At 44.7% G+C, this 14,942-nt stretch overlaps 1 protein-coding gene across 8 annotated transcripts in view; it reads left to right on the forward strand.

Annotated features, from left to right (window-relative positions):
- Nucleotides 1-14,168, forward strand: part of DCAF8 (DDB1 and CUL4 associated factor 8) — a 48,509-nt gene extending 34,341 nt beyond the window's left edge. For all 8 annotated transcript variants that reach the window (XM_047784168.1, XM_047784166.1, XM_047784169.1 and 5 more), the window contains 7 exons: nucleotides 4,363-4,435; nucleotides 4,912-4,969; nucleotides 5,481-5,588; nucleotides 7,466-7,596; nucleotides 11,512-11,631; nucleotides 12,274-12,390; nucleotides 13,222-14,168. In XM_047784168.1, the coding sequence (XP_047640124.1) occupies nucleotides 4,363-4,435; nucleotides 4,912-4,969; nucleotides 5,481-5,588; nucleotides 7,466-7,596; nucleotides 11,512-11,631; nucleotides 12,274-12,390; nucleotides 13,222-13,338 (724 nt within the window). In that variant the 3' untranslated portion in view covers nucleotides 13,339-14,168. The remainder of the gene's footprint in view (nucleotides 1-4,362; nucleotides 4,436-4,911; nucleotides 4,970-5,480; nucleotides 5,589-7,465; nucleotides 7,597-11,511; nucleotides 11,632-12,273; nucleotides 12,391-13,221) is intronic.
- The last annotated feature ends 774 nt before the right edge of the window (nucleotides 14,169-14,942 follow it).

A 14,942-nucleotide genomic window follows, 5' to 3' on the forward strand; every position in this document is an offset into this window, starting at 1 on the left:
GGAACTGTGAGGTTGCGGGTTCGATCCCTGGCCTTGCTCACTGGGTTAAGGATCCGGCATTGCCGTGAGCTGTGGTGTAGGTTGCAGACACGGCTCGGATCCTGAGTTGCTGTGGCTCTGGCGTAGGCTGGCAGCTACAGCTCCGATTCGACTCCTAGCCTGGGAAACTTCATGCCACAGGAGCGGCCCAAGAAATGGCAAAAAGACCAAAAAAAAAAAAAAAAAAGATAGAGTCACTTTGGAAGACAGTTGACAGTTTCTCCAAAACTAAGCACACTGGTACCATACAATCTAGCGGTCAGGCTCCTTGGTATTTACCCAAAGGAACTGAAGACATGTCCACACAGAAACCTGTATGTGGATATTTATAGCAGTTTTATTCATAGTGCCAAAATATGGAAGCAACCAAGATGTCCGTCACTGGGTGAATAGATAGATAAATAGTGGTACAGCCAGACAACAGAATTTTACTTAGCACTAAAAAGAAATGAGCTATCAAGTCATGAAAAGACATGGAGGAACCTTAAACGCATATTACTGGTTTAAAAAAAAAAAGCCAATCTGAAAAGGCTGCATACTATATGCTTTCAACAATAGGACATTCTGAAAAAGGCAAAACTATGGAAACAAACGAAAGAACATCAGTAGAGCCGCAGGTGGAGTGGGGCAGGAGAGAGAAATAGGCAGAGCACAGAGTATTTTTAGGGCAGTGAAAGTACTCTAAGATATTATAACAATGGATATATATCATTATTCATTTGTTCAAACCTATAGAATGTACAAAAGTAACCCTCAGGTAAGCTATAGGCTTTGGGTGATTATATGTCATTGTAGGTTCATCCTTGGTTTAAAAAAAAAAAAAAAGTTCCATTTTGGTGAGTAATTTCGATAATGGGAGAGGCTATGCACGTGTCAGGACAGAGAATGTATGGAAAACCTCTTTACTGCCCTCTCAGTTTTGTTGTAAACCTAAACCTGCTGTAAAAATTAAAGTCTTTAAAGTTAAAAAAGAAATTTTTTTTTTAATGTCAAGGCCTTGTCTTCTGCTCAGATAATAGGGAAATATCTTTGTATTTCTCTTTGTATCACCACTGTCTAGCACAGGAGTTGGCACTGTAAACTCTGTTGCTGTGAGTAAAGTTTTGCTGAAACACAGACATGGCCATTTGTTTATATATATCCATGGCTACTTTTATGCTACAGTTGCAGAGTTTGGGAATTGTGACAAAGATTAGATGGCCTGCTAGCTTAAAATATTTACTGTTTTGCCATTTAAGTAAAAGTTTGCCAGCCCCTAGTCTCAAGCATTGTATCTGGAATACAGTAGATTCTTAATAAATATTTATGAAAGAAAGGGGAAAGTAGGTAAAGATTTCCTCATAAAGAAGAGGGACAAAGAGCATCAGATACTGAGGATCACAGAATGGTCCATACATCAAAATATTGAATACTTAAATTTTGTTTACTAATTTGATGACTTGTGAAGATAATGATGGTTTCGTGACATTTGGGAGCTCCTGATTTAGACTTAGTTTAGAGGAGAAAAAAATCTGATTATCTGCCATATTTGCTAAAGAGTAATAATTGATTGTACAGCAAGCAGTCTCCTGTTTTGTCTTTTTTTTTTTTTTTGGTTCCATTTTAAAATCATTTATTGGCGTTCCCATTGTGGCTCAGCAGTAACAAACCTGACTAGTATCCACAAGGACTTGGGTTAAATCCCTGGCCTCAGTTGGTGGGTTAAGGATCCGGCATTGCTGTGAGCTGTGGTGTGGATTGCAGACACAGTTGAATCTTACATGGCTGTGAGGTAGGCAGGAAGCTACAGCTCCGATTCGACCTGCAACTTGGGAACTTCCATATGCTGCAGGTGTGGCCCTAAAAAAAAAAAACCCAATAAAATAAAGTAAAAATAAAAAATACTTACTGGGTAATCTAATGGATTGTGGAGATACCAACATACATTGATTCATTCAGTTCTTTAATAAAGAATAAAAATATTAAGTAACTTCCCCAGTATTACTCATCTAATAAGTAGTAGAATTAGTATTTGAACTCATCTCAGACTCCTTAAATATGGTAGAAACCATTATGGTGGAACTATACCATTCTTTTTTTTTTTTTTTGTCTTTTTAGGGCTGCACCCGCAGCATATGGAGGTTCCCAAGCTAGGGGTCTAATCGGAGCTATAGCTGCTGTCCTACACCATAGCCCCAGCAACACCAGATCTGAGCCGCTTCTGCAACCTACAGCACAGCTCATGGCAATGCCAGATCCTTAACCCACTGAGCGAGGCCAGAGATTGAACCCGCAACCTCATGGTTCCTAGTTGGATTTGTTTCTGCTGCACCATGACGGGAACTCCAAACTATGCTATTCTTTCTCCCAGAGGAAATATCAAAGACAAATGGGAAATTGTATTTCAGGTGGAGGGAGCAATATGTGTAGAGTTAGTATAATAAGATGTGATATGGTGCGTTCAAGGAAGCATAGCTTTTGGTTTTTTATATAATGTATAGGATCTTTGAGAAGTAGTAGGCAGCCATACTAAGTAGTTTGAACTTTATAGTAGAAAGTACAAAATCACTAAAGAGATTTAAGCAAGGAATTTCCATAAAAATTTTCATTTTAGACATAATTCTGGTGACAGTATGAGTAAGAAAAGCAGTTAGGAGGTTGCTGCAAATAATCTAGGCAGAAAATGACCAAGGGTGGAAATAGCAGATATAGTGAAATATACTCAGGGAGTCAAATTGACAGGGAAGAAATTAGATATACAGGAGAAAAAGGACTTGATTTCTGGTTTTGGCCACTTGAATTTAGGAAGGTATCATTAACAAAGATTTAGGGGAAAGGGTATGTCTAGAATGATCTTAGTTTAAGAAGGAGAATAATTTTACTTTGGGGCATTCCATTACAACATCCAGTTGGCATGTGGATATAAGTCTAGAGCTCAGAACAAGTGTGGGCTGGAGACGCAGATTTAAGAGACAAACATCCACATATAGGTGGTAGTTAAAGCATCAGTACTGAAATTTGATCATCAAAAGAAAGTATAGAACAGAATTTTTCCTTCCTTTTGAGTTTCTGACCTTTTTGAGCATCTAAGGAGAACTATGATCCCTTCTCCCTGGAAAAATACACATAAGCAGTTTCTGGGCATTTGCAGGTACTTTAACTCTAGGTTAAAATTTCCTTATATAGAGTCAGAGGAGAACTTGAGACCAGACCTTCAAGGTACATCAGCCTTTAAGGTATAGACAGAGAAAGACAAGCTCATGTACAGCATTAAGGAGTGGTTGGACATAACGAAAGAAAGTGTTTCTAGGAAGGAGTAATGAGCAATGTCCGGACCAGAGAGAAGGGCTTTTCTAAAAAAGTGTCTTGTTGGCACTGGCTGTTAGATTACTGATGACTAGCGAGAGAAGTTTCAGTAGTGAGTTGAAGACCAAAGCTAGATTGGAGTGGATGGAGAAATGAATAGGAGGTGAAGGAGTGAAAATATTGAATGCAGATTGCTCTTTTCAGTAATTTTACTGCAGGAAGAAGGATAGAAAAGAGTAGGAAAGGCCACTGGTAGGATTTTTAGAAAATGGGTAGATGGTGGCCATGTTCAAACAGGGTCCTTGAGGGGATGAGATTGAGAGCAGCTGTGGAGATATGAGGCTCTGAGATTGGAAGATGGGCAAGACAGGGACTGAACCTGTCTTGTTTCTCTTCACTGTTATTTCCAGCACCTGGTGTAATAGTTGGCACCTAATATATGTGTCATAAATAGGTGCATGAATGACTCAAGTTTGGATTGGAAAGATGAGAGAAGGTGAAGGTAGTTTGATGCTTCAGGGGAATGAAGGAAGGAGAGAGGGAGTCCTGAGGTGGTTTGTAATAGTTGTTGTGGGGAGAACTAGATGGAGAACCCATCCAAGAAAATTTTGAGAAGGGATTGAAGACCTACTGACTCACATAAAGCCTGGTCTCTATTCATGAGTAATAAACCCTATTGGAGAGGCAATGTACACACAAAAAGCTCTATAAAAATGTTATTTCAGTGCAAATAAATTGTAAATGATGTAAAAAGCTAAGAGACTGTAAATCAATTATAATAAAAAAAAATTTTTTTTAAAAGCTGGGAGAAGAGATAAGCTACTTCAAACTAATATAATTTAGGATTACTACTTGAAATGAGAAGTACCTGGATAAGAGTTTTTGTTTGGAAGCAGGGCGAGAGATTTTTGAGAGGAGCATGAGTCAGAAGCTTAGTTGGGAAATGTCCTTTATCTGTCCTGGCATTCTGCCATTGAATTGCAACTCTTGAAGGGATGTTTTTAAGTTCTGACATTTTCATTATTTCTTCCACTGTAGGATTTATGACCAGAGGAAAATTGATGAGAATGAAAACAATGGAGTACTCAAGAAATTCTGTCCTCATCACCTGGTAAGATTCATGACGGGCCAGTGGCTCCAGGCTTCCCTGACTCAACCCCAAGCCTGTCCCCAAACTTGTTGGTATGGTGGGAAGAGTTTGGACTTAAGAGTCAAACACTTGGACTTGAATCCTGGCTCTACCCCTTACCAGCTTTGTGATCTTGGGCAGTCACCTTACCTCTGTAAGCCTCAGTTTTCTTATTGACAAAGTAGAGTTACAGAAAACTGCCTTGTACCACAGTGGTAAGGCCTAATGAGATAATGTGTATATGAAGTAGCTTAGCACACAGGCAACCAACACATAGCCCTCTCCTTCCTGAGGTGGTCAAAGTTTCATCAGTTGTACTCCTGTCTCTGTCTCTCTGTCTCTCTCTCTCTCAGTTTGTGGGAGAAATTATAGGGGAGTTTGAAGGAAAACCTGTTTCCTAAAGGTGGTATAACAAATGGGGGGGTGGGGCATCAGTCAGTATCTGCTCCTTATTGCAGGTGAACAGTGAGTCCAAAGCAAACATCACCTGTCTTGTGTACAGCCACGACGGCACAGGTACGTGAGCAGGGCCCAGCTCCTAGGCTGGCATGCCCCCTCTGTCTAGGGAGCTGCTGAGCCAGTGAGGCATGTGCCCTCCAGTGCTCACCACTGTGCTTTAGCTCCAGACGGAGCAGCTGGGGAGTAGTTGCTGATGGTGAGCACACAGTGGGAGGATGCAGCAGATGACCCACAGAGATGCCAGGCATTTGGAGAATGCTGCCGATGATATGTGGCAAGATCTGTCCTAAAGCCCAGGCTACTTGCCTGTGCAGGTTCTTATGCCTTTGACTCATCCCGAATTAATGGGTATAATCTTTCTGAGCATTCTGCTGCCCCTGAGTTGGCAGCGTGTTCCTTGTCTACCCTAGACGCCTGAATTGCCTGCTGTTCCAGCAGAGTAAGATGGGTGCTATACCTGGGTATTAGGAGGGGGCACTACTGGCAAGAAGCCCCACCCCAACCCCCAACTGCTGGTCCTAGCTTTTTTCAGCCTTTGCCTTCACTGCTGTGTGCTTGTTCTTGGCAGAGCTCCTGGCCAGTTACAACGATGAAGACATTTACCTCTTCAACTCCTCTCACAGTGATGGGGCCCAGTATATTAAAAGATACAAGGGCCACAGAAATAACGCCACAGGTGAGGCTGTCTTTCTAGTTTTCTGTACCCTAAGTCTGTTGGCTTGGAGAACTGTAGTATCTCCTTCAGGTTGTGCCGATAAGAACTGAGTAAAGCTGCCTGTCACCGAGGGCAGGGAGAATGGTATCTCTAATTGGGCTGGAGTTCTCATGGGCCCTCCTGTGCTAGAGAAGAGGGCTCAGGAACATCTCTCACCACTGCAGTGATGTTACTTGGTTTAGGCATAAGGAGACTAGACTGACTGTATTTTTCTTACGATTTCAGGTAACTTCAGGACTTAAAAGACTTATTATTAGGGAGTTTGGGAAAGCCCTCCTTAGTAAGCAGTACTGAATTGCCTAAAATAGCGAGGTGAGCTTATACTTCTAGGGAAGAAGAGGAAATGATTCTTTTGAATGAAGCAAAGGAGGAGGAATGGTGATAGTGGCTCACCCAAGTTTGCAGTGAAGATTGGCCTTTTTTGTTCTGTCCAGGGTTCCCAAACTTTACTGCACAGCGAAGTCACTTGGCAGTCCTTTAAAATACTGAACCTGGGGGTTCCCGTTGTGGCTCAGCGGTAAGGAATCTGACTAGGATTCATGAGGGTGCGGGTTCGATCCCTGGTCTTGCACAGTGGGTTAAGGAACCAGTGTTGCCGTGAGCTGTGTTGTAGGTCACAGACGCGGCTCAGATCTCGAGTTGCTATGGCTGTGGTGTAGGCTGGCAGCTGCACCACTGATTCGACCCCTAGCCCAAGAACGTCCATATGCCACAGGTACAGCCCTAAAAAGCAAAAAATAAATAAATAAAAATACTGAAGCCTGACTTCCAAACCCATCCATTCTAACTTAACTGGTATGTGGTACAACTTCATGAGGATTTTTAAAAAACTCCCTGTATGATTCTAATGTACAGAAAAATTGGGGAATCACTGCTTTTTGTTGTCGTTAGCACTCCTAACAGATGTCTGTCATAATGTTGACTGGGAGAGAGCAATTAGTTTTCCTTTTATTCTTAAGCTGGTAAGAAGAGAGGGAAAAACCTGTACTTGGATCTTAGTCCTATGGGCTAAGTCCTTCTATGGGCATACAGAAGAAAGCGTTCCAATCTCATGACTGGTATGGAACTGGACAGAATAGTTGGAACTCCTGGCTTCTCTTGTTAATTTCAGACTGGGGCCTTACTGTTCAGCTGCTTCTTATAGGCAATTGTGGCGTATACCTCCATCAGTCTTAGGTCACCTGTTGACCCAGGAAGCATTAACAAGGTGCCAATGAAGCACACATACCAAGGATAATCCTAAGGCATAGGACCGTGCTACCTAGGAGTGGGCAGAGCTGGGGCCATTCAGCATGGGACAGGTAGGGCATTAGACCTGTCCTTGCTCTGTAGGGTGTAAACTAAAGAAACAGGCTGTTGGTGCCAGCACCTCAGCTCTGTGGACCTCTTGAGGAGAGAGTATAAATAGTCTCTGGGACTGGTGCGATTTTTTTTTTTTTTTTTTTTTGCTTTTTAGGGCTACACCCATGGCGTATGAAGTTTCCCAGGCTAGGGGTCGAATCAGAACTGCAGCCACTGGTGTACGCCACAGCCACATCCATGGCACCACAGCTCTTGGCAACGCCGGATCCTTAACCCACTGAGCGAGGCCAGGGATCGAATCCACAACCTCATGGTTTCTATTCAGATTCATTTCCCCTGCATCACCATGGGAACTCCTGGTATGATTCTTGTTCTATTATACATACATAATCCTTTGATTTGTTTTGTGAAAGTGAAAGGAATTCTTTGGCTCTTAGCTGATTGAGATTTGTGAATAACTAAATTTCCTGTGAGGTAAATATATATAGGCTTGCTGCCAACTCTCATGTGGTCTATCCTTTCATTTATCATTTTAGTAAAAGGCGTCAATTTCTATGGCCCCAAGAGTGAGTTTGTGGTGAGCGGTAGTGACTGCGGGCACATCTTCCTCTGGGAGAAATCATCCTGCCAGATCATTCAGTTCATGGAGGGGGACAAGGGAGGCGTGGTGAGTATGGTGTGCTGGGCTTGCTGGCTTCCTCCTCTCTCCAGTCATAAAGGTAGGTTTTAGCAGGGCCACTAAAATCTCACTCTGACAACATAATACCATGTCTTAGAGGTCTAGCTAGCTACATAAAAAGGCAGCCGAGTCTGGGGGTGCTGTGGTTTTAATCGAATATTTTCCTCCCTTTCCTGTCTTCTGCCCCTCTGTGGCACCATTTATTAAGAAGAGAAAGGGATCTTTTTTTTTTTTTTTGTCTTTTTGCTATTTCTTTGGGCTGCTCCCGAGGCATATGGAGGTTCCCAGGATAGGGGTAGAATCAGAGCTGTAGCCACTGGCCTACGCCAGAGCCACAGCAACGCTGGATCCGAGCCGTGTCTGCAACCTACACCACAGCTCACGGCAACGCCGGATCGTTAACCCACTGAGCAAGGGCAGGGACCGAACCCGTAACCTCATGGTTCCTAGTCGGATTCGTTAACCACTGCGCCACGACGGGAACTCCAGAAAGGGATCTTAGAGAAGAACCTCTGACCTGAGTGAGCTATCTCTAGGTATGGACCTTTTCCAAAACAAAAATATTAGAGAGTTCAGGGCACACCATCCTACACAGTGTAGTAAGTAGCTAGTTAGGTGAATACAAGCTAGAAGGAGCATTTTTTTCTGACAGTTGGGAAAATCGGCATATGGTCTGTACATTGATATAAACAAACGTTATATATGGAGAAAGAAAATTTCCCCCATTTTTTTGGACTGCTATACAACCTATGATCATATCATAGTCTGCCTATCCTTTGAGTTCTACAGACAACCTCATAGAGATGGGTGAAAAAGGAAGCCTGATGATCCTGAGTTGGGCAGTGAAGGGTGGTCAGCTCTCAAGATGTGTCTGGCTAACTGTATTTTCCTTTTTTGAGGCCTGGAGTCCAGAAGGACTCAGTAGCCTTCTATTGCAAGGTTTTTGGACTGCAGAAAATAATAGGCAACTTGGGCAACTACACTGTAGTGACTACTCAAGATAGTCTTGTTAAGAGCTTCTAAGGAATGGCTGAGATTCTCAGTCCGTCTTCCTTTTCATTCCTTCTAAGCAGTGGGGAGTTACAAGGACCCCAGCCATCTCTTAAGGAGGTTTATCCAAAGTGGTGTTAGAATTTAGAATGGTTCAGTGTAATCAGGATCCTGCTTCTTCTCTTACCCTGATGCGAGGCTATTTCAGATTTTCTTCTGGTTTCCTTTGAATTTGGGGGACCTGGGACCAGTATAGATCTAAGGCTTCTATGGCTCTATATAAGAGTATAGAACTTAAAGTTATCTCACTGTTGCCTGATTCATTTCCTACTCTTCCATAGGTCCTCTTCCATCATCTGCGGGGAACAAACCCAAAACACTGGAGCCTTAATGAGAATTCTGTAGTAGGCATATAATCACAAGAAAGTCAAAAGGGGCCAGTGAATCTTTTCTTCATCGTAAACTATTGTCTTGCATTCTGTTCCAGAGAGATGCAAGCCTGAATGCGCACCCCCAGGCCAGCACTTGTCCATTTTCCAGCCAGCACTTGTCCATTTTCCAAAATCACTCTACAGGCCAATCTCCTTTCAGCTCAGCCAGTGCCAGGGTTTGGTAATTGATCCAGGTGCTCAGGTGGGGAGGGTATCTGCTTGGGATGGGTGGGGCCCCAGTCCTGAGTTTTAGTGGTTTTAAGACTGAGGTCCTAGAACAAGAGGTATAGAGATTTCACCCTGCAGCAAGGTTCCTGGCTTGTTCTTGCCTCTCTGTAAGCTGAATGATCCATGTGGTCCGTACCTGGCTTCTTTTGCTTTTTTGTGCTACCTTCCAGCAGTGGGGTCACCAGGCACCAGCCTTAATGCAGACTCATTAGCATTTCTGTATCAAAGTAGAACTAGAAGGGACCTTTGAAATTATTGTCTACCTTAGCCAGGTCTCTTAATACTGTTTTTGGGTCAAACTCTAGTCCTTTCTTTGTTTCAATTCAGGTACAAGAGTACGGGATAATGTCAAAGGACAATCCTTAGTCTCCCGAAAGTAGTTTGCTCCTTTATCCATCCCTTGCGTTCCCCCAGCCCAGTCTTTGAGACCAGAGCTCTTTTCTCTGCTCAGACATTGTTGACAGTATAAACCCTGGCATTCAGACAGGTCAGGTGAAGTGACAAGGTACTCTGGTCCAGAAGCACTCCATTGGTTCCCCCTGCAGGCTCTAACTGCGTGTAATTTATTCTCTCTCTCTCTCTCTCTTTTTTTTTTTTTTTCTTTTTTGGTCTTTTTAGGACCGTACCCGAGGCATATGGAAATTCCCAGGCTTGGAGAATTGGAGCTGTAGCTACTGGCCTACGCCACAGCCACAGCAATGCCAGATCCAAGCCATGTCTGTGACCAACACCATAGCTCCCATGGCAAGGCCAGATCTTTAACCTACTGAGCAAGGCCAGGGATGGAACCAGTGTCCTCATGGATACTCTATTTTACTGACGTGTCAAGCACAGCTGGGTCAGAGTTAGAAGGGTAGCAAGGGCTTATCTGAAGATGGAGGAATGAGTTCAGGTTTGTACGTGTAAGTTGTCACATATCTTTTCGTAGTATTTCCTGGCAGTGGAGTTTTTCTGTCTAGTGCCTCCTCATGCTCCAGATGCTGGAACCTCTTCCACCTCTTTGCCTAAAAGAGCCCAAATGTAGACTTTGCAGTGAGCTGATATGTGTAATGAAAGAAGAACAAGGGAAAATGTGGTTTCTACTTTACTCAGACTTAGCTTTGGTGTTTTTTGAGAATTTGCTTATTTGTAAAATGGAAGACAAAGATCAGAAGACTGTAAGTCAGTTGTATTTTCCATGTCGACCTTGGCTTCCTATCAGCTGCTCTCTGCATGTGTAGGCGAGGCAGAGAAGGTTGGTCCAGAGTTGTTTTGTCCGACTGTAGGGCAGCTGCAAGATGGGACAGAGTGAGGTGAAGAATGGCTAAGACCACACCTTCTTCCTTCTGGGTGCTTTTCCTATCTATTCTTCATCTGACTAAAAGCCCCCAAATGCTTTAGCAGCTACATCTGGGACCAGCTCTTCCTGTGGGGATGAGAGCGGCCCTGCCCCGTCCTGCCCTGCCAGGAAGGCTGATGTTTCCAAGTCAGACAGTAGGGGGCATAGGTGCCTTTGGATAGAAGGAAGTTGCCCAAGCCAGAAAGCCTTCCACTCAGCTGCTGAAGTTCATTCCTCCTGCTTAGAGGGTGGCTTAGCTTGAAGCGATGGGTGCCCTAGGAAGCCGCCCTGCTGTACTGTGCTGTCCTATGGTCGAGGCTGTTGTGCTTTCATGGCAGAGAGCAGGGTGCTGGCCCCTGGGAGGTGCAGGGTTCTCAAGCAGATGTGTCTCCACTATCCCACCACTCTCCAGGATCAGCCTCTTCCCAGTCTGCGCCTCCTTCCAGTTCTAGTAAACAGTGCCAAGTGAATGTAATTGTTCTCTGAGTCTTCTCTGGGGGCTCAGCAGCAGCTGCTGCTTTTTTCATTTTTAAAAATTTATTTGCCACTTGGTGAAAGCCACTGAGATGTTTTTTCCAGCCTTGGGCAAGTTGGAACTGTGGAATCTGGAGAGAATGAGGTCATACGGACCTCATTGGCCTTCTTCTGAAGCCAGCAGTATGCTTGGCCAGTCACCCACCCACCCCTAGGGCTGGGTCTGGGGATGAGGCTGCCCTACCTAAATGTAGGAAATGAGAGATAGGCCTGCTCTTATACTCCGTCTGTGCCCATTGTTTCTCTACCCTGAGGGCCCTTTGGCCTCAGGTCATGATGAATGGGCCTGCTTTCCCCGCACCTGCTTTCATCAGGGTTTGTTGTTTGGTTCGAGGTGAGTAGTGTTTATTAAACACTATTCCACATAATCCTGAGCCTGTGTTTTCCTTTCCTCCTGACCAGGTAAACTGTCTTGAGCCCCATCCTCACCTGCCTGTGCTGGCAACCAGTGGCCTAGACCATGATGTCAAGATCTGGGCACCCACAGCCGAAACTTCCACTGAGCTTACAGGGTTAAAGGATGTAAGTGGCTGGTTATATAGATTTCTTCTTTCTGCTTATTTGTACAGTTAGGAATTTTCGTTGTCAGAGGAAGGAATAACCTGCTGTACAGTCCTTCAAAGGCACTGCTCTAACCCCTCCCCTCCCCCCACGTTCCTGTCATTGCCTCTCTAGGAACAGCCCCGGTGCTTCTAGATGATGGTAGGATGGGGACAGGGGACATTTTTTCCATGGATGAAAGTGGGGCATCCTTTCCTAATATGATCTAGCTATGCTGCTACACTCTGTTAATAGTTCCTAAGGGAAGATTTTTTTTTTTTGGTCTTTTTTTTTTTTTTTTTTTAAGGCCACACCCCTGGCATATGGACCCAGGCTAGGGGTCTAATCAGAGCTACAGTGGCCGGCCTACGCCACAGCCACAGCAACACCAGATCTGAGCCATGTCCGCGACCTATACCACAGTTCACGGCAACACCAGATCTGTAACCCACTGAGCGAAGCCAGGAATCAAACCCGCAACCTCATGGTTCCTAGTCGGATTCGTTTCTGCTGTGCCACAGTGGGAACTCCCTAAGGGAAGATTTTATTGGGCTAGAACACCAGCCTTTTCTGATCAGGTCCAGTGTTCCTATTCATTATCCACTCCCCCCCTTTCGATTTCAGGTGATTAAGAAGAACAAGCGGGAACGGGATGAAGATAGCTTACACCACACTGACTTATTTGATAGCCACATGCTCTGGTTCCTCATGCATCACCTGAGACAGAGACGCCATCACCGGGTAAGCTGAAGTGGGAAGTGAGCTCCCAAAGGCAGTTGACCCTCTCTAGAGGGTAATGTTCCACAGTGCACACTTCCTCACTGCTTTAGGCGAAATCAGGTGAAATGGGTTGGATTTACTATCCATTATCCCCCATCCCCATCAAAGCCTTGATGTAGTCTTAGAAGAGCCACTAGCAGAAATTGGTGTTGTCTTCTTTGTGTTCTCCATCACCATGCATGCACAATGCTGTCTTCATAAAAGCAAAGGCATGAGGGTGGGGAAGGAGTTGAGGAGAAACTTCTTGAGCCAGAAGAGTCCTAAGGCAGGGGTTAGCAAACTATGGCAGATTTGGCATGTGCTCGTTTTTTTGTAAATGAAGTTGTATTGTAATATAGCCTCACCCATTCATTTATGTATTGTCTGTGGCTGCTTTCATGCCACAATAGTAGAGTTGAATGGCTGTGACAGAGATGTGGCCCATGAGTGTAAAATATGTGCTGTCTGGCTCTTTAAGAAAAATCCTGGGAGTTCCTGTTGTGGCTCAGTGATTAACGAACGCTACTAGGAACCATGAGGTTGTAGGTTCGATCCCTGGCCTCATTCAGTGGGTCAAGGAGACGTAGCTCAGATCCCGCGTTGCTGTGGCTGTGGCACAAGCCGGCAGCTACACTCTGATAAGACCCCTAGCCTGGGAATTGCCATATGCCACAGGTGCAGCCCTAAAAAGACAAAAAAATAAAAAGAAAAATTCTGCTGACCCCTGGCTTAGAGTATCTGAATCTTAGCTAAGACCTGACAGGCTTGTCCTTGTTCCAGGGTAATTACTAATAAGCTTTTCCCATCCTACAGCGCTGGCGAGAACCTGGGGTTGGGGCCACAGACGCAGACTCGGATGAGTCTCCCAGCTCCTCAGACACATCGGACGAGGAGGAGGGCCCCGACCGGGTGCAGTGTATGCCATCCTGAGGCCTCGTACCCAGGAGGGGCAGGCCAGGGCTGCCAACCTGATCCTGCCTGGGCAGCCCTTTCCTGTCCCAGGCCCTTACATTCAGCAGAAACGCACTTTGGACATTTTTGCTTTAGATTTTAACAAAAAAAAAAAAGGAGAAAAAAAAAAGACATCCCAGGAGGACAAGCCAGAGGAGAGCGAACCTGCAGGGGTATCTAAGAGTGGGAGTTGAGCCCTGCAATGGGGTTCCATGGAGAGGTGCGCAGGACTCAGCAGAAATGGCCTCTCCCCAAAGCCTTCTTTTTTTTTTTTGGGAGGGGGGAGCCTATTTTGTTAACTGGTTTTGGGTAAGGAATGGGGTTTCCTTTTCTTTGATCTCCCTTGTTTCTTGGGTGGGGGGTGGGGGGTTAACTGGCTGTTCAGTACCAAGGGGCCAGACTGGGAGTGGTAGAAGAGCCACTCTCTCTTTGGTTTTAGGTTTTGACGTTATTTTCTTTATTTTTAAAAAGTCTATGACAGTTGCATTGTTTTTTCTTCCCCTTGAGCAGCCCTATCCCAGGATCCTGTTTCTCTGGGAGGTCCTTAGAGCCCCTAACCATCCCACACTCTTCACTTTGTTTTCCACCTCATTCATTCTCTGTACTTATTATCACAGTGTTTTGCACTTGATTATGTATCCTTCACTCTCTTCTCTTCATCCTGTCATTCCCTCACTAGGCCTGGTGAGGGAGGTTGGGGGGAGGTGGGAGGAGGGGTAGAAGTGGAAGAATAGGAAGGATGTTACCTCTTTTGTTACTTTAAAAAAAAAAAAAAGTTTGTTTGGTGGCAGCAATCTCCCTGTCCCTATCACTGTTAGAGGCCTACTTTTATATCTATAAATATATTAAAAAGCAAGTTAAAATTGGATGTATCACATTAAAATTATTGTCAAAGTTTAAATACTATATATTCTCTATGACTGCAATAAAGGGACTTAGAGGAGAGTGAGTGAGAGTAATGATGCAGAGGTGTCACTTGGGGTCACCCTCCTCTCTGTGTATGGCCATTGGGAGATTGGGGCTCACCCTTTTAGGCTTTAGGAGGCTTGAGAATGGAAAGATCCTGAATCCTGCCTTTCCCTGCTTTCCTGCCGTGGTTTCAGGGTTGGGAAACCCCTTTCAGCTCTTTGCCCCAGGTCTCCTACCTCTCCTTAAGTCTTGTGGGGGTTCCCAGGATGGCTCTTTTAACCACAGACTGGCCCATCTTTAAAACTTGACTGAACTGTGGCTTCAGGAAGAGGTCTGCCACTGCAGGCCGTCTCTCCTAGTACTGTGTGTAACAGAAAACACACTCAGTCTTACCTTTAGCTGCTTGATTCTTTAAGCCATCCCACTCCACACCAGCTCCCTTCCTCATTGGAAGAGCACAGGGAGAGACCTCCTGGGTTTGACTGTATACCTTATCCACCTCTTTTGGGATTGAAGGAATGATTAAGGTGGCTGGGGCTCAGACACCTGTCGTATCACTGGTCACTGAATATGAAAGTCCCAGTTGAATTCTTGCCCTTAAATGCTTTTGCTGCTATTTCTTTGCCCCCCACCAGGAATTTTGCATCCTGGGACAGTCAGATTCTACTAGAACA

This window comes from Phacochoerus africanus, chromosome 6, assembly GCF_016906955.1.
Source record: "Phacochoerus africanus isolate WHEZ1 chromosome 6, ROS_Pafr_v1, whole genome shotgun sequence".
Classification (NCBI taxonomy): domain Eukaryota; kingdom Metazoa; phylum Chordata; class Mammalia; order Artiodactyla; family Suidae; genus Phacochoerus; species Phacochoerus africanus.